Raw genomic sequence first — 18,068 nt, forward strand, 5'->3', positions numbered from 1 at the left:
TTATTTAGTTACATTTTTTTTTCTGCAGTGCCACATCATAAATACAAATGTACCAATGAGTTTTATACAAAAGTGACATAAATTTGCCAGTGTGATTCAAATTACAGAGAGATTATAGTGTCAAGTTGACACTTCTAAAGACTAAAGACTAAATTTAATGTGATATCATGGATATTATCAAGACAAGTTTATCTATTTATTGAGCAAAAAGAATTGTGCATTTTTTCTTATGCACCGAAATTAACCATTAAGTCATTTGGCAAGATTTGTTACCTTTTATCATCATAAAGATATTTGCATTTTTACGGCCCTCATGGGGAGGTCTCTCACTTGTAAATATAAATATGTTTTTAGATTTTCAAATATTTCTGATGAATATATATGAAAAATAAATATTTGATATATTTCTGTCTTGTGTTCAGAACTTTGTAAATGAAACAACAAAAAAGTATAAAACAAATTATCTGTTTTACAGCAGACGACGTGGGGAGGTCGTTTAAAATTATGCCTACTTCATGAAGCCTGTACCATTTATATGACTTCGTATGATACATTTTAACAATGGATATTTACCGAACATTTAGTGATATCTGATTTAGCCAAATTTAATAGCCTTGGCAGGCTTTTTGCAAGTGACCGCTGCATTATTGCACACTTCTGAAAAAAAATTCAGCCGGAAGTGAATAATGACCTTCAACTTAACCGGAAGTTAATGAAAATTGGGGCAGCGGATTGGGATGCAGAAATTTGCTGTTAGCAAAGAAACCATGAACGAAAACCTTTTAAAATGTTGTTGAAGAAGAATGAGCTGTCCCTTTGAAGGTTGTTATATAATGAAGTTTTAGGATAACTAATGCAAGGCACAAAGATTCATGACATTACCAATTATTTGTTCATTTTTCATTTTTCTGAGAATATAGACGGAATGGATATGAAATGTATACGGATTCTTAATAAATAAATGTTTATATTTGATCAAATTAAGATTAAAATGCTCGAACAGACCATTATCAGATCTGAAAACTATCCAAATAAATGGGGGAAACCACTGCACAAATGAAATATAGGTAAATGAATTACATAAATGTTCCAGGAAGGCAAGAGGCTGGTAATACACCTTATCGCTATTTGTCCGCCATTACTGGATATCACACAGGTTCCCATAAAATTTCAACTTCATAAAACAAAATATCTGACGCCACAATGGAAAAGTGATTGTTGTATGCGTCAAAAGGTCAAGCGGCCGGCCGTCAAGAGTAAGCTTATAGCGATAAGGTGTATGCCCTTTTATCGCTAATCCAGGCTGACCCTGCCGCTTGAACTTTTGATGCATGCAACGATTACTTTTTCATTGTGTCGTCAGATATTTTGTATTGTGACATCAAAATTTTACGGGAACCTGTGTCACAGTGTGATATCCAGTAATGGCGGACAAATAGCGATAAGGTGTATTAATATCGGGCATCATTTTAGTCCAAATAATGACGTCATAATTATTTGGACTAGCATAATTTCAGGTACAGTTAGCATTAAATTGGTTAAAATTTTACTGTGATTCGTCAAAGTATCCTTATGGTGATTCATCAGAGATCTCAAATAATTATCATTTAATAACGTCATTATTGGAAATAAAATAATGCGATTCTTCAAAATCAGTTGATGTTTTTATCGTCTGAAAGAAAGTGTGCCTTTTATCATGTATATCAAATATTAATGTTAACGTCATTTGCAAGAACTTTTACCGTTATTTGTCTTGACAGTACCCCCATTTCAACCCTCCTGAATCTTCAAGCATCCAACGATCATTTTCTACTAACATAAGCGTCTAATTAGTTTAGATTTACCTGTGATTTTTCAAATTCTCAAAAGGATTTGTCTAAGGTCTGAAATAAATATCTTTAGCGTCATTTTTTGAAAAAAATTATTGTGATGCATCAAAATCAGTAGATTTTTTTATTATCAAAAGAGAGTGTACATTTTATCAGGATGCAATATAAATTATGGTTAAGTCATTTGGCGAAACTTTTACAGTTATTTGTCATGAAGGTTCCCCAATTACTACCCTCATTAGGCACAGGTCAGCTACTACATCTACAAAATTTACACACTCTGACATTGTTCCCCATATTTCTCAAATTGTGTAAACATGGTAAATATGCACTACACATTGAACAATGAAACATTTTGGTTATATCTTTTGAGCAATTCTTTGAAGTATGACTATGTTTTTAAGTTTTCAATTTGCAGGTTATTTTTGTCACAATAATTAAGTGGGTAAAAAATGTGGCGGGTTTATAGTTTTGTAAATGAGAATTTTACCCTCCTGTTTTATGGCATTTATCAGTGTTTATGGTGTATTTGAGCTTAAAATCTAGATATATTCATTTAATTTTTATCTGAAAAAAAAAATTTATAGATGAAAAAAGCTGTAAAGCATGATAGGAAAATTCAAAGAAAAAGTCTTGTTTTTTGTAACATTTTCTAAGACAATTTGTTCAAATTACTGGGCATGTAATAACAAATTAAAGATTTTTTATGTAAATGTCTCAGATAAATGCAATGCATGCTTACTTTAAAAAAAAATTTTAACGGCAAAGCAAAAGTAAATTTTATATATTCATAAGTCATGTAAGTCTAATGATTATTTATTTTTTTATTTTTTTATTTTTGTGAGATGTATTAACTGATTAATTTTGTAGTTTGTGGCACTTCTAATTTTGTAGTTAATAAGTGTTGTTTCCCCTTTGGTAGCAATAATTGTATAGGCTACCTTTTGTAAGCTTAGCTAACATAACCTTATCATGCTTATATTTTAGTATGATTATATCATGTATATATAAAATGAACTTTTAAAAGATTGTAAATTTATGATCACATATAATAATAATAATTGGATCAAATTTCTTTTGTAAGATGGCAGTGAACAAGATGTTTATCTCAGCTCTGAAAAGAAATGATATAGACCGAGCTATTTCTCTTATGATTTGTCCAGGATACGATGTCAACTCAATAGCATACAAAGACTGTACACCACTTATACTGTCTACAAAGCTAGGTAAGTACTCAGGATGCAATGCCAACTCATTAGCATACAAAGACTGTACACCACTTATATTCTCTACAAAGCTAGGTAAGTAATTAGGATACAATGTCAACTCATCAGCATACAAAGACTGTACCCCACTTATATTGTCTACAAAGCTAGGTAAGTACTCAGGATACAATGTCAACTCATTAGCATACAAAGACTGCACACCACTTATATTGTCTACAAAGCTAGGTAAGTACTCAGGATACAATGTCAACTCATTAGCATACAAAGACTGTTCACCACTTATATTGTCTACAAAGCTAGATATAATTAGGATACAATGTCAACTCAATAGACAGCAACCATTTGATTTTCGGGGGGGGGGGAGGGGGGGGAGCTATGGATTTTTTAACCAGACAAACTTTTTTTTTCACCTTTGGCCAAAAACAATCTATTTTTTGGCGACAAGTTGAAAACAATTTGTTTCTTTCAATTTTAGCATTACATGTAGTGACAGCTGAGGGTGAAACAAACAATTTTTTTTCTCACGGTCAATCACAAATTATTTTTTTCTCCAAAAACTGGAAACTTTAAACTTTTTTTTTCCAATAAAATCCATAGCTCCCCCCACCCCAACCCCCCAGAAAATCAAATGGTTGCTCCCTTAGCATACAAAGACTGTACACCACTTATATTGACTACAAAGGACTAAAAAAAATGCATGCAAAACCAACAGATACAAAACAGTGCTAACAACCAGTGTTCTAGCTACAACTTTTGAACAGGGCGCAGCGCCCACCCTTTATTTGACACCCGTGGCTTTTTTCTGTCGTTCCTCAGGCGCTTTACCGTTTTTTATCATCGAAAAATCAGCATTTTTCTGCCTTAAAATACCATTAAAATTGTAATTGTTACATGAACAGGAAGTTCAGCTACCTGTGCAAGCTGTCAAATTAAGTGACCCATTAAGTGTATGGCTTTACCTGACAGCTTTGGTGGCAAACATATTGTTAATTAACACCAATTACCTTAGCTTTAGGTCACAAATAATTTGTGAATTCCAAAAAAGTTTGACAAACAATTTAATTACTTCCCCTTATAAGGCTTATTTATCACCTGTTTAACTTCCATCACCATAAAAGAAAAGAAAGAACTGTGACTAAAAAATAATACTTGCAAAACCAAAAGATAAAAAAACAGTGCTTCAAATGCTATTCTTCATTTAAAAATCACAGTGAAGCCCTCATCATGGTGACAAATTGTCACCTGCTTGCAAATGCAAGACAGCCACTAGCATCTGTTTATTAAGTGGAGTTCTTTTCTCGATATGGTATTGGCTTTCTTCATAAGAGAAGGCAGTACAGAAACCTGTTATTAAGTTTGTCTAATGGTTATTATGGTAAACTTGTAATAATTTGTCTTGTTTTATTTAACTTTTTATTTAAGGATCCATATTATGGTTGATACCATACCTTCTTTATTCATGTTTCCTATCTATAGCTAATTGGCTACACTTTTATATTTGTAGGATTAGTTAAGGTGGTGCAGCAGTTGTTGTCCCTTGGCGCTGATACAAACTGGCAAGATAAGAATGGTAGATCTGCTCTAACTCATGCTTGTATATCAGGCAATACAGAGATAATCAGAGAACTTTTCAAGGCTGGCTGTAATCTAAATAGGGTAAATATATTGTGTATATACGTAGTACTTAATCCAGAGGACTAGAACCCACATAGAAAAGAAGAGCTAAACCAAAGACCAGGAAAGGTTTGGTAAGACATTAAAAGGAAAGCTATTTTTTAAGGTCACAAAAAAAAAATCTTATCTGAAGTTGCAAAAGTTGATCTTTTCATCTACATCATCATCATGTATATTGAAGGATGTAAGTTATGAAATAAAACATGGGCTATATAGTTGTACCTAGAATCTAAGATTTTATATAAAATTCTAATTTTAGCCCACAGTTTTTGGGGACAGACCAATACATGAAGCTGTAGTATATGGTAGACTAGAGGCTGTAGAAGTGCTACTGAAGGCAGGAGTGGATATCAATTCTAAAAATAGTATCACAAAACAGACTGCATTACAGTTAGCTGTTCTATCAGAACAAAAAGAAGTTGTTGATCTATTGATTAGAAAGAATGTAGCCATAGACATGTAAGTCTGACAGTGTGCTTTTAGTAGCCATAGACATGTAAGTCTGATAGTGCTTTTAGTAGCCATAAACATGTAAGTCTGACAGTGTGCTTTTAGTAGCCATAGACATGTAAGTCTGATAGTGCTTTTAGTAGCCATAGACATATAAGTCTGACAGTGTGCTTTTAGTAGCCATAGACATGTAAGTCTGATAGTGCTTTTAGTAGCCATAAACATGTAAGTCTGACAGTGTGCTTTTAGTAGCCATAGACATATAAGTCTGACAGTGTGCTTTTAGAAGCCATAGACATGTAAGTCTGACAGTGTGCTTTTAGTAGCCATAGACATATAAGTCTGACATTGTGCTTTTAGACGCCATAGACATGTAAGTCTGACAGTGTGCTTTTAGTAGCCATAGACATATAAGTCTGACAGTGAGCTTTTAGTAGCCATAGACATGTAAGTCTGACAGTGGGCTTTTAGTAGCCATAGACATATAAGTCTGACAGTGTGCTTTAAGTAGCCATAGACATATAAGTCTGACAGTGTGCTTTAAGTAGCCATAGACATATAAGTCTGACAGTGCTTTTAGTAGCCATAGACATATAAGTCTGACAGCATGTATTTAGTAGCCATAGACATGTAAGTCTGACATTGTGCTTTTAGAAGCCATAGACATGTAAGTCTGACAGTGTGCTTTTAGTAGCCATAGACATGTAAGTCTGACAGTGTGCTTTTAGTAGCCATAGACATGTAAGTCTGACATTGTGCTTTTAGAAGCCATAGACATGTAAGTCTGACAGTGTGCTTTTAGTAGCCATAGACATATAAGTCTGACATTGTGCTTTTAGACGCCATAGACATGTAAGTCTGACAGTGTGCTTTTAGTAGCCATAGACATATAAGTCTGACAGTGTGCTTTTAGTAGCCATAGACATGTAAGTCTGACAGTGTGCTTTTAGTAGCCATAGACATGTAAGTCTGACAGTTTGCTTTTAGTAGCCATAGACATATAAGTCTGACAATGGGCTTTTTGTAGCCATAGACATGTAAGTCTGACAGTGGGCTTTTAGTAGCCATAGACATGTAAGTCTGACAGTGCTTTTAGTAGCCATAGACATATAAGTCTGACAGCATGTATTTAGTAGCCATAGACATGTAAGTCTGACAGTGTGCTTTTAGTAGCCATAGACATATAAGTCTGACAGCGTGTATTTAGTAGCCATAGACATAAGTCCAACAGTGTACTTTTAGTAGCCATAGACATGTAAGTCTGATAGTGCTTTTAGTAGCCATAAACATGTAAGTCTGACAGTGTATTTTTAGTAGCCATAGACATATAAGTCTGACAGTGAGCTTTTAGTAGCCATAGACATGTAAGTCTGACAGTGTGCTTTAAGTAGCCATAGACATATAAGTCTGACAGTGTGCTTTTAGTAGCCATAGACATGTAAGTCTGACAGTGTGCTTTTAGTAGCCATAGACATATAAGTCTGACAGTGTGCTTTTAGTAGCCATAGACATATAAGTCTGACAGTGAGCTTTTAGTAGCCATAGACATGTAAGTCTGACGGTGAGCTTTTAGTAGCCATAGACATATAAGTCTGACAGTGTGCTTTTAGTAGCCATAGACATGTAAGTCTGACAGTGTGCTTTTAGTAGCCATAGACATATAAGTCCGACAGTGTGCTTTTAGTAGCAAAAGACATGTAAGTCTGACAGTGTGCTTTTAGAAGCCATAGACATGTAAGTCTGATAGTGCTTTTAGTAGCCATAGCCGAGGCTCCGTGTTGAAGGCCGTACTTTAACCTATAATGGTTTAATTTTTAAATTGTTATTTGGATGGAGAGTTGTCTCATTGGCACTCACACCACATCTTCCTATATCTATAGACATGTAAGTCTGACAGTGTGTTTTTAGTTGCGATAGACATATGAGTCCGACAGTGTGCTTTTAGTAGCCATAGACATGTAAGTCTTATAGTGCTTTTAGTAGCCATAAACATGTAAGTCTGACAGTATGTTTTTAGTAGCCATAGACATATAAGTCTGACAGCGTGTATTTAGTAGCCATAGACATGTAAGTCCGACAGTGTGCTTTTAGTAGCCATAGACATGTAAGCCTGACAGTGTGCTTTTAGTAGCCATATGCATTGTAAGTCTAACAGTGTGTTTTTCTATAAAGTAGCCATAGACATATAAGTCTGACAACGTGTATTTAGTAGCCATAGACATGTAAGTGTGACTGTGCTTTTAGTAGCCATAGACATATAAATCTGACATTGTGCATTTAGTAGCCATATACATATAGGTCTGACAGTGGGCTTTTAGATGCCATATTCATGTTAGTCTGACAGTGGGCTTTTAGTAGCCATAATATTGTAAGTCTTAAAGTGTGCTTTTAGTAGCAATAGACATGCAAGTCTGACAGTGTGTTTTTAGTAGCCATAGACATGTAAGTCTGACAGTGTGTTTTTAGTAGCCATATACATGAAAGTCTGACAGTGGGCTTTTAGTAGCCATATACATTGTAAGTCTGACAGTGTGCTTTTAGTAGCCATAGACATGCAAGTCTCACAGTATGTTTTTAGTAGCCATAGACATATAAGTCTGACAATGGGCTTTTTGTAGCCATAGACATGTAAGTCTGACAGTGCTTTTAGTAGCCATAGACATATAAGTCTGACAATGGGCTTTTTGTAGCCATAGAAATGTAAGTCTGACAGTGCTTTTAGTAGCCATATACATGTAAGTCTATAGTGGGCTTTTAGTAGCCATGCATACACATGTAAGTCTGACAGTGTGCTTTTAGTAGCCATAGACATGTAAGTCTTACAATGGGCTTTTAGTAGCCATAAACATGTAAGTCTGACAGTGTGCTTTTAGTAGCCATAGACATGTAAGTCTGACAATGGGCTTTTAGTAGCCATAAACATGTAAGTCTGACAGTGTGTTTTTAGTAGCCATAGACATGTAAGTCTGACAGTGTGTTTTTAGAAGCCATAGACATATAAGTCTGACAGTGTGTTTTTAGAAGCCATAGACATGTAAGTCTGACAGTGTGCTTTTAGCAGCCATATGCATTGTAAGTCTAACAGTGTGTTTTTCTATAAAGTAGCCATAGACATATAAGTCTGACAGCGTGTATTTAGTAGCCATAGACATGTTAGTCTGACTGTGCTTTTAGTAGCCATAGACATATAAATCTGACATTGTGCATTTAGTAGCCATATACATATAGGTCTGACAGTGGGCTTTTAGTTGCCATATTCATGTTAGTCTGACAGTGGGCTTTTAGTAGCCATAATATTGTAAGTCTTAAAGTGTGCTTTTAGTAGCAATAGACATGCAAGTCTGACAGTGTGTTTTTAGTAGCCATAGACATGTAAGTCTGACAGTGTGTTTTTAGTAGCCATATACATGAAAGTCTGACAGTGGGCTTTTAGTAGCCATATACATTGTAAGTCTGACAGTGTGCTTTTAGTAGCCATAGACATGTAAGTCTGACAGTGGGCTTTTAGTAGCCATATACATTGTAAGTCTGACAGTGTATTTTTAGTAGCCATAGACATATAAGTCTGACAGTGTGTTTTTAGTAGCCATAGACATGTAAGTCTGACATTGTGCTTTTAGACGCCATATACATGAAAGTCTGACAATGGGCTTTTAGTAGCCATAGACATATAAGTCTGACAATGGGCTTTTTGTAGCCATAGACATGTAAGTCTGACAGTGCTTTTAGTAGCCATAGACATATAAGTCTGACAATGGGCTTTTTGTAGCCATAGAAATGTAAGTCTGACGGTGCTTTTAGTAGCCATATACATGTAAGTCTATAGTGGGCTTTTAGTAGCCATGCATACACATGTTAGTCTGACAGTGTGCTTTTAGTAGCCATAGACATGTAAGTCTTACAATGGGCTTTTAGTAGCCATAAACATGTAAGTCTGACAGTGTGCTTTTAGTAGCCATAGACATGTAAGTCTGACAATGGGCTTTTAGTAGCCATAAACATGTAAGTCTGACAGTGTGTTTTTAGAAGCCATAGACATGTAAGTCTGACAGTGTGTTTTTAGTAGCCATAGACATGTAAGTCTGACAGCATGTTTTTAGTAGCCATAGACATATAAGTCTGACAGTGTGTTTTTAGAAGCCATAGACATGTAAGTCTGACAGTGTGTTTTTAGTAGCCATAGACATGTAAGTCTGACAGTGTGTTTTTAGAAGCCAAAGACATGTAATAGTATGACGTAGTGCTTTTTGTAGCCATATACATTGTAAGTCTGACAGTGTGTTTTTAGAAGCCAAAGACATGTAATAGTATGACGTAGTGCTTTTTGTAGCCATAGACATATAAGTCTGACAGTGTGTTTTTAGTAGCCATAGACATGTACGTCTGACAGTGTGCTTTTAAATTTCAATTACAAAATTTTTGTCTACACTAATGAAATTTAAGCAGCAAGATAAGACTAAAATGCAGAGGATAATTAATATCTCTTAGTGTTACATTCATTTCTTACTTTTGTGCAATTGTTAAATGTTAATAGTTTTTATGCCCCACATACGATAGTAGAGGGGCATTATGTTTTCTGGTCTGTTGCTCTGTTTGTTCGTTCGTCTGTGTGTCCGTTCGCTATGCTTCAGGTTTCAGTTTTTGGTCAAGGTAGTTTTTGATGAAGCAGAAGTCCAATCAATTTGAAACTTAGTACACTTGTTGCTTATGATATGATCTTTTTAATTGTAAAGCCAAATTAGACTTTTGACCCCTATTTCACAGTCCACTGAACATGCTGGACATAGAAAATGAAAGTTAGAATTTCAGGTTAAAGTTTTTGGTCAAGGTAGTTTCTGATGAAATTGAAGTCCAATCAACTTGAAACTTAGTACACATGTTCCCTATTGTATAATCTTTCTAATTTTAATGCCAAATTAGATTTTTACCCAATTTCACAGTCCATGGAACATAGACAATGATAGTAAGATTGGGGCATCTGTGTATTTAGGACACATTCTTGTTTTTTTTTTTACTTTGTTTTTATTTTAAAAAAGTCTTGTGCAAGAGACCTGGTCATCTAGGGTTTCAACCCTATAGTTGATCATTTCTGTGTCATTTTGGTCTCTTGTGGAGAGTTGTCTCATTGACAATCATACCACATCATCTTTTTTGTAATCACATATTATGAAATATAAACTAAATGAAAAAGTAAATCCATCTTTTCTGTGTCATTGCAGCCCAACAAATGAAGGGGAAACAGCTTTACACTATGCAGTTCAAGTCAATGACTTTAGGATAGTTAAAAGTTTAATAGCAGCTGGAGCAAGCATTCATAAAAAGAACCAAATTGGTGAAACACCTTATCTTCTAGCTGTTCAGGAAGGGAAAATTGACCATGTGAAAACTTTAATTTTAGCTGGTTGCAAAATGTATTCTTCCTCCTATCTTTCACCACTTAGTCTGGCATGTACAAACTATAATCCCACTATGGTTAAATATCTTCTATCAGAGGGATACAATGCCAGTGAAGATAAATCATTTAGACAACATATATACATCAAAATGGAGGAACGACATCCAGAATTGTTGGACTATGTATATAACAGGTGCAGTAATCCATGCTCCCTAAAGGAACATTGTCGCATTTATATTAGACGGTTATTAAATAATAATATGAATGAAGTTGTTTCTGGATTAGTGTTACCAAAGACACTCAAAGAATGGATCCTGATAGATGTTATTTATTAATTAGATTTCTGTTTTAAATATCTTATAGAGCATTGGGCTTTCACTGAAAATCAATACAACATGTAGGTTCGAAACTTACTCTAATATTTTGTTATGTACATCTTGTATGGTATGGGTGTGTAGTTATCATTTACATAGTGCAGTAATCAGTTATGTTATATTTTAGGGAAAAAAAAGTATTTTAGTGGATACTTTTTTTTTAAAAGTCATCTTCTAATATATTTTCTAAATTTTAAATTTCTGTCAACATGTTTACATTTTTGTATATATGTTTCTGCTGTAAGCTAATGAGTCATTAAGTGTTACCGCTGTCAATTTTTGATAAGTTTCCTCTCTTTGAATTGGCCTAAACCAAATATATTTTTACTTGCAATTGAAAGAACTTTTATCATTGTCCAAATTCAATTAATTTGGAAGATACATATTACATATGAATGAATTTTATACTAGTGTTTATAAATATGTCACAATAGTTACAGAATATTAATAGTGTTATGAAAAACAGTTACATTCTAGGTTATAAAAAAGAAGATGTGGTATGATTGCCAATGAGACAACTATCCACAAAAGACCAAAATGACTCAGACATTAACAACTACAGCCTTCAACAATGAGCAAAGCCCATACTGCATAGTCAGCTATAAAAAGCCTGGATAAGACAATGTAAAACAATTCAAAGAGTTACAATATCATTAAACAGTTACAATGTCATGTCATTTTGTGTTTCCATTTTAATAGTGACATTTTATATTTATTTGTTTAAAGTGAATAAAATCATATATAGTTTGGTAAGCTTTAAACTTTGATAAGCTGTAGTACTTTTTTGGATGAGATAAATTGTTACATTGTCATTTTATTTTCTGTTCAAAGTTATATTTTGTATAAATATCTTCCATTCAAAAAAGGGATACCAACTTTTTCATTTTGTCTCTTTCTTCTGTTCCTTGTTTTATGTGGTCTCTTTGACAAAGGGAGACATTTTTAGGATGTCTTCTTCTTCTAGTTTTTGTTCTCATACAAAACTTAAATCTTCTTACTTTAATATGAAACAACTTGAAGTCTTAGTCCTTTCAATTTTTTTTACTTTAATATAGTTGCAAGTGAATATGATCATGTAGTTATGTTTGCTTTAAATTATATATGGTATCAGGCTCTTAATTTAAACAGGAAATTTTTGATAATTTAGTCATGTAAATGTTTAATTTTATCATGAATATAATCATGTAGTTTGGCTTCTCACAAGTCAAGACATCCTTTTAAAAAAATTAAAAGAAACGATTTCGTGATATGTATGTTAAGTAATTAATGAAATAATTCTAAATATTATTGTTTGTATGCCCTGTCTGTGTGTCAACCAGTAGAATGTCACATGCTGACTAGCAGTATCAAACGAAGAAGAAAAATTTGAGTTAGGTTTAAAAAAGTATAAAATTTTCTTGTTTGAGAATTGTTAGCATTAGTAAATGTATTACACTGAATATACCAACATATTATCTATTTCAAAAAAGTAGAAGCAGGCCCTGTATGTTCTGTATATTTTATATAGAAATAAAATCAAATGTTAGTTGGACATATTGCCAGCTTCTCTGTCAACTTTTGGGTTTTAACATGACTTTTTCTTTGAAATGTAATGTGAATGTAATGTGACCCACAGGAAATGCGGCATTTTTAGAAAAGGATACTTTTGCTTTTGATTCTGGCCTAATCTACTTATATAATTTTCAAACTCACATATACCCTATTTATATGAAGATTGTTTTTCCAGGGATATGGGACTTTTTTATAATAGAATTTTGTTATTTTGTCCTATATCTATAGACTTATAAGTTAAGCTGCAGTAGTAGATATTTTGAAATAATTTATTCTTGCTTGATTTTTTTTTAAAGACACGCCTCTTAAACTCTTTATAACTCTGAAACCATTTAGAGCAAATCTGACTGGGTTAAATTGTTTATCTTGTCAAGATCTATCTGCCATGAAATTTTCAAACGAATTGGACAAACGGTTGTTGGTTGCTGCCCCTTAATTGTCAATTTTAAGAAATTTTGCAGTTTTTTTGTTATTATCTTGAATATTATTATAGATAGAGATCAACTGTAAACAGCAATAATGTTCAGTAAAGTAAGATCTACAAATAAGTCAACACGACAAAAAATGTCAGTTGACCCTTTAAGGAGTTATTGCCCTTTAGAGTCAATTTTTAACAGTTTTCATAAATTTTTGTTATCATTTACAACTGTCGTTTGAAACTAGTAAGAGAAAGGAGTAGGGGCATACGGCCCTAATTTGGCCGGAAAATTACTGCAAATTTAAAAGTAATTGTACATATTCTTAAATAACTGAAAACTTGACTAAAGCATAAGGTATTAAGAAAAACAAAACAAATTTGACATTGAACAAGTTACCATGGCAACAAATCATGACTTTGCATATTATGTTAAATTTCGTGATTTTCCTTGATTTTTCATCAAATTTTAAATATATTTCAGATTGAAAAAGTATGTGCGCACCCAAGAAACAACTTTATATTTAGGGAGATTATGCCAATAGTTATAATAAAGCTTCTGTTAAATTATATTGTTGTTTCTTGGCTGCGCAGGATGTTTACACAACGGAAATAACGATAGAAAACTGCATAAATTCTGAATTTTTCATCGTTTTTGTAAAAACAGTACATATTATGACGTAATTGTGACGTCATTAAATAAAAATCTTTATGTTTTTATGCCCCACCTACGATAGTAGAGGGGAATTATGTTTTCTGGTCTGTGCCTCCGTTCGTTCGTTCGTTTGTCCGTCTGTGCATCCGTTCGTCCGTTCACTTCAGGTTAAAGTTTTTGGTCAAGGTAGTTTTTGATGAAGTTGTAGTCCAATCAACTTGAAACTAAGTACACATGTTCCCCATGATATGATCTTTCTAATTTTAATGCAAAATTATAGTTTTGACCCAATTTCATGGTCCACTGAACATAGAAAATAATAGTGCGAAATTCAGGTTAAAGTTTTTGGTCAAGGTAGTTTTTGATGAAGTTAAAGTTACATCAACTTGAAACTAAGTACACATGTTCCCTATGATATGATATTTCTAATTTTAATTCCAAATGAAAGTTTTGACCCCAATTTCACGGTCCACTAAACATAGAAAATGATAGTGCGAGTGGGGCATCCGTGTACTATGGACACATTCTTGTTCATTTATATTTCTTGACCCGATGTATTTCTAAATATTATGTGCCAATTTGAAATGGTTGTCAAAAATTTTATTTTCTTGGGCCAAAACTAGGCCTTAATGCCCCTACTCCTTTAACCAAACTTGGCCACAATCATCATTAGGGTATCTAGTTTAAAAAATATGTCTGTTGACCTGGCCAACCAACCAAGATGGCTGCCATGGCTAAAAATAGAACATAGGGGGTAAAATATAGGTTTTGGCTTATTACTCTGAAACCAAAGTAATTAGAGCAAATCAGACATGGGTTAAATTGTGTATCTAGTCAACATCTATCTGCCCTGGAACGTTCAGATGAATTGGACAACTGGTTGTTGGGTTTCTGCCCCCAATTGGTGATTTTTAAGGAAATTTTTCCATTTTTTGTTATTATCTTGAATACTGTTATAGATAGAGATAAGTTGTAAACAGCAATAATGTTCAGCAAAATAAGATCTACAAATAAATTAAATGATTTAAATGGTCAGTTGACCCCTTAAGGAGTAATTGCCCTTTATAGTAAATTTTTAACAATTTTCATTAATTTGGAAAGATTTTGTAAGTTTTTACAAAATATATCCTCTTTAAAAAATGGCCAAGTTTATTACAGATAGAAAAAAATGTAAGTAATAAGAATTTTCATTTAAGTAAAATCTACAAACACATCAATATCACCAAAACACAATTTTGACATGAATCCATCTGTGTCCTTTGTTTAATATGCACATAGACCAAGGTGAGTGACACAGGCTCTTGAGAGCCTCTAGTTAAGATATTTTTGTCCTAAGTTACAGGTTACAGTAGTTTAATCATTAGAAACTGATATTAAAAACCATTAAATACATTTTTAAAAGTCCTGACTTTGAATTGAACCTTCATAGTTCTAGGATTAGTTTGTCAAAATACAGTTATTTATGTTGTCATTTTCACTAGTGACATTAATTATTTTAACAATTGTATAGTTTGTAAGCGCTTCTTCTCTCAATGTGTTATTACTTGTGAGATTTTAAATGGCCAACTGTTTAGACAAGTGTATTATAAATGGATAATTGTATTATATGCTAATAAAAGTAACATGTGCTTTTTGTCATCATTGGTCATTTTAAATATTTCATTGATTCTTACACTTTTTTACCATCTTTATTTCTTTAGTGTCATTAATTATTATTTATTATAGATTTTGTTGAAGTTATTTGTTGATTTTGTTGTTGATTGTTTTTGTTTTCATGGATTTATATTGCCTTTAAGTGGTAAGATAGAGAAGAAAATATTGTGAATAAAGCTACTGAAAATGGATAAATGTGTCATTTAATATAAAGATGTATATAGAGACAATTACGTCTTGATTCTTCAACAAATGTTTACCCTCTTGTTGTGATACGAAACTCCTATTTAGCTCACCTGGCCCAAAGTGACAAGCAAGCTTTTCTCATCACTTGTTGTATGATGTCCATCTTCGTTTACATTTTGAACTTCTTCTGAAGAACCACTTAATGGTATGAAAACAAACATGGCTTGAATATCCCTTATGGGGTGCTGACTAAGTGTTGCTTTCGAAGCTCATCCATCATGCAAGATGGGCCCCAGCAGGGGACTCAGTTTCAAATAGGACTCTATGGACAATACATACAAATGTCTTCTTCAATAGAACCACTGAATGAAATGAAACCAAACATGGCTTGAATGTTTCCTATGAGGAGCTGACCAAATGTGTTTACTTTAAAGCTGTGCCATCATCCAAGATTGCTGTCAGAGGACACCAACTTAGTTTTACATAGGTACCCTTGGGTATAATACAAGCAAATGTCTTCTTTTAATAAAACCACAAAATAGAATAAAATAAAACATAGCATGAATGTTTCTAATGAGGTGCTGACCAAGTTTTGTAGCTTTGTAGGCGATCCATCATTCGAGATAGCCTTTCGCAGGGACTTCGTTTAACATAGAACCTTATAATGGCAATACATACAATTTTTTTCCTGTAGAGAACAACTGAATGGAATGAAACCAAACATGGCATGAATGTTCCTTGTGAGGTGCTGAATAAGTGCTGTTGTTTTGAAGCCGATCTATCATCCAAGTTGGGCACCACAGAGGGACTTAGGAAAATACATGCAGATGTCCCCTTTTATAGAACCATTAAATGGAACGAAATAAAACATGGCATGAATGTTTCTTACATGATGCTGACCATGTGTTGTAATTTTGTAGGTGATCAATCATCCAAGATGGCCGCCAGGACTTAATTTAACATAGGACCCTAAGGGAAATACATATAAATGTTTTCTTTTGTAGAACCACTGAATGAAATGAAACCAAACATTGCATGAATATTCCATTTGAGGTGATGACCAAGTGTATTTACTTTGTAGCAAACCCATCAAACAAGATGGCTGCCAACAGGGGACTTGGAACAAAGGACCCTTTGGGAAATACAAATGTATATTCAATAAAATTGAGAATGGAAATAGGGTATGTGTCAATGAAGCAACAACCCGACCAAAGAGCAGACAACAGCTCTTCAATAGAGAGAGAAACTCCAGCACTCGAAGGTGTGCTTCAGCTAGCCCCTACACAAGAATGTGCACTAGTTCATTGATGAAGGACATCATACTAAGCTGTCTTCTAGAAAAACGCTTGATGGATTGAAACCAAACAAGGTATGATTGTTTAAATTCTTTTGTGGTGCTGACCAAGTGTTGTTACTTTTTATTTGATTTGTTTCATAAAGTTATTTTCTACAATTTCAATTAATGTATTGGTACTTTCTGTAAACTTTACAAAAGTAATGCTTTTGATTGAATTACAGTGTAAATATTAAATCAAACTTTGCCTCAATCATTATAAGGGTATCTGTTATGATTTTAATCTATTTTTACATGATTTCCAAAACTAATGTAGAATCAGAGCGACACTGGCTCTTCGGGGCCTCTAATTTGATATAAAAATGTTGTGGGTTTGCTAGGTCACAGCACACACCATGTTTTGGTTTTATATATTGTAAGCTTACCAGAATATGCATAGATCGATTTACTCAAAACTTTACTAATTGGAATTAGTGAAAGTAGACTTCTGAATTTCTTATTTACTTTAGATTTCAGATTTAAATTTAAGCCCATTTTTTAGCTCACCTGGCCCGAAGGACCAAGTGAGCTTTTCTCATCACTTTGCGTCCGTCGTAGTCGTCTGTTAACTTTTACAATGTGACCGGTGACCCAGCCATCAAACCAAGATGGTCACCATGGCTAAAAATAGAACATAGGGGTAAAATGCAGTTTTTGGCTTATAACTCAAAAACCAAAGCATTTAGAGCAAATCTGACATGGGGGTTAACTTGTTTATCAGGGGAAGATCTATCTGCTCTGAAATTTTCAGATCATCCGAATCGGACAACCCGTTGTTGGGTTACTGCCCCTGAATTGGTAATGTTAAGGAAATTTTGCTGTTTTGACTGCCATGTTGTTTGACCTGGCAAACACTTATTGAAGTATACCACACAAGCTAGTAGATTTAACCTTGAAGATATGCCACATACCTGCTATGGTTAGAGAAAATGCGTCAGTACTATTTCAACAACTTTATAATGAGGTTTACAGTTGCAGACTACACAACAGCGTGGCAAAGACTAGAAATGGAAATCGTTACTGGATGTACCATATCAGTAGTTCTATTTTAAACAGCAATGAATCTCGTAGTAAAATTAGCAGAGAAGAGGACCAGAGGACCTGTAATGTCATCTGGGGTAAGTCAGCCACCAACAAGAGCATTCAGGGACGACATGACAATGTCCTGGAAGGCAAGTGGATGTTGCATGTACTTGTCTGGTATAGGTGACCTTATAGACTGGGCACGGATAAAGTTCAAGCCTTCAAAATCCAGGAGTCTTATATTAAGTACAAGGTGTGGTGCTATCAGCATTGAACATTACCAAGGATAACATGGCCTCTGTTG

At 33.9% G+C, this 18,068-nt stretch overlaps 2 protein-coding genes across 6 annotated transcripts in view; one reads left to right on the plus strand and one right to left on the minus strand.

Annotated features, from left to right (window-relative positions):
• LOC134714581 (isocitrate dehydrogenase [NAD] subunit gamma, mitochondrial-like) overlaps positions 1-692 on the minus strand; it is a 22,080-nt gene extending 21,388 nt beyond the window's left edge. For all 5 annotated transcript variants that reach the window (XR_010106553.1, XM_063575954.1, XM_063575962.1 and 2 more), the window contains exon 1: positions 574-692. Coding sequence is in view for 4 of the 5 variants with exons in the window: in XM_063575954.1 (XP_063432024.1) it covers positions 574-645 (72 nt within the window). In the remaining variant the exon portion in view is untranslated. The remainder of the gene's footprint in view (positions 1-573) is intronic.
• LOC134714603 (ankyrin repeat domain-containing protein 6-like) lies at positions 690-11,504 on the plus strand. Its single transcript, XM_063575984.1, has 5 exons — positions 690-822; positions 2,914-3,055; positions 4,560-4,711; positions 4,989-5,188; positions 10,399-11,504. The coding sequence occupies exons 2-5, from the start codon at positions 2,914-2,916 to the stop codon at positions 10,907-10,909; spliced, it is 1,005 nt and encodes a 334-aa protein (XP_063432054.1). The 5' UTR covers positions 690-822; the 3' UTR covers positions 10,910-11,504.
• The last annotated feature ends 6,564 nt before the right edge of the window (positions 11,505-18,068 follow it).

This window comes from Mytilus trossulus, chromosome 1, assembly GCF_036588685.1.
Source record: "Mytilus trossulus isolate FHL-02 chromosome 1, PNRI_Mtr1.1.1.hap1, whole genome shotgun sequence".
Classification (NCBI taxonomy): Eukaryota; Metazoa; Mollusca; class Bivalvia; order Mytilida; family Mytilidae; genus Mytilus; species Mytilus trossulus.

Bases quoted from the DNA above. Each gene is read 5' to 3' on its own strand.
- LOC134714603 (XM_063575984.1), top strand. From the start codon at position 2,914: ATGGCAGTGAACAAGATGTTTATCTCAGCTCTGAAAAGAAATGATATA. The intron at 4,712-4,988 runs GTAAATATATTG...TTCTAATTTTAG, and splicing joins CTGGCTGTAATCTAAATAGG to CCCACAGTTTTTGGGGACAG. The intron at 5,189-10,398 runs GTAAGTCTGACA...GTGTCATTGCAG, and splicing joins AAGAATGTAGCCATAGACAT to CCCAACAAATGAAGGGGAAA.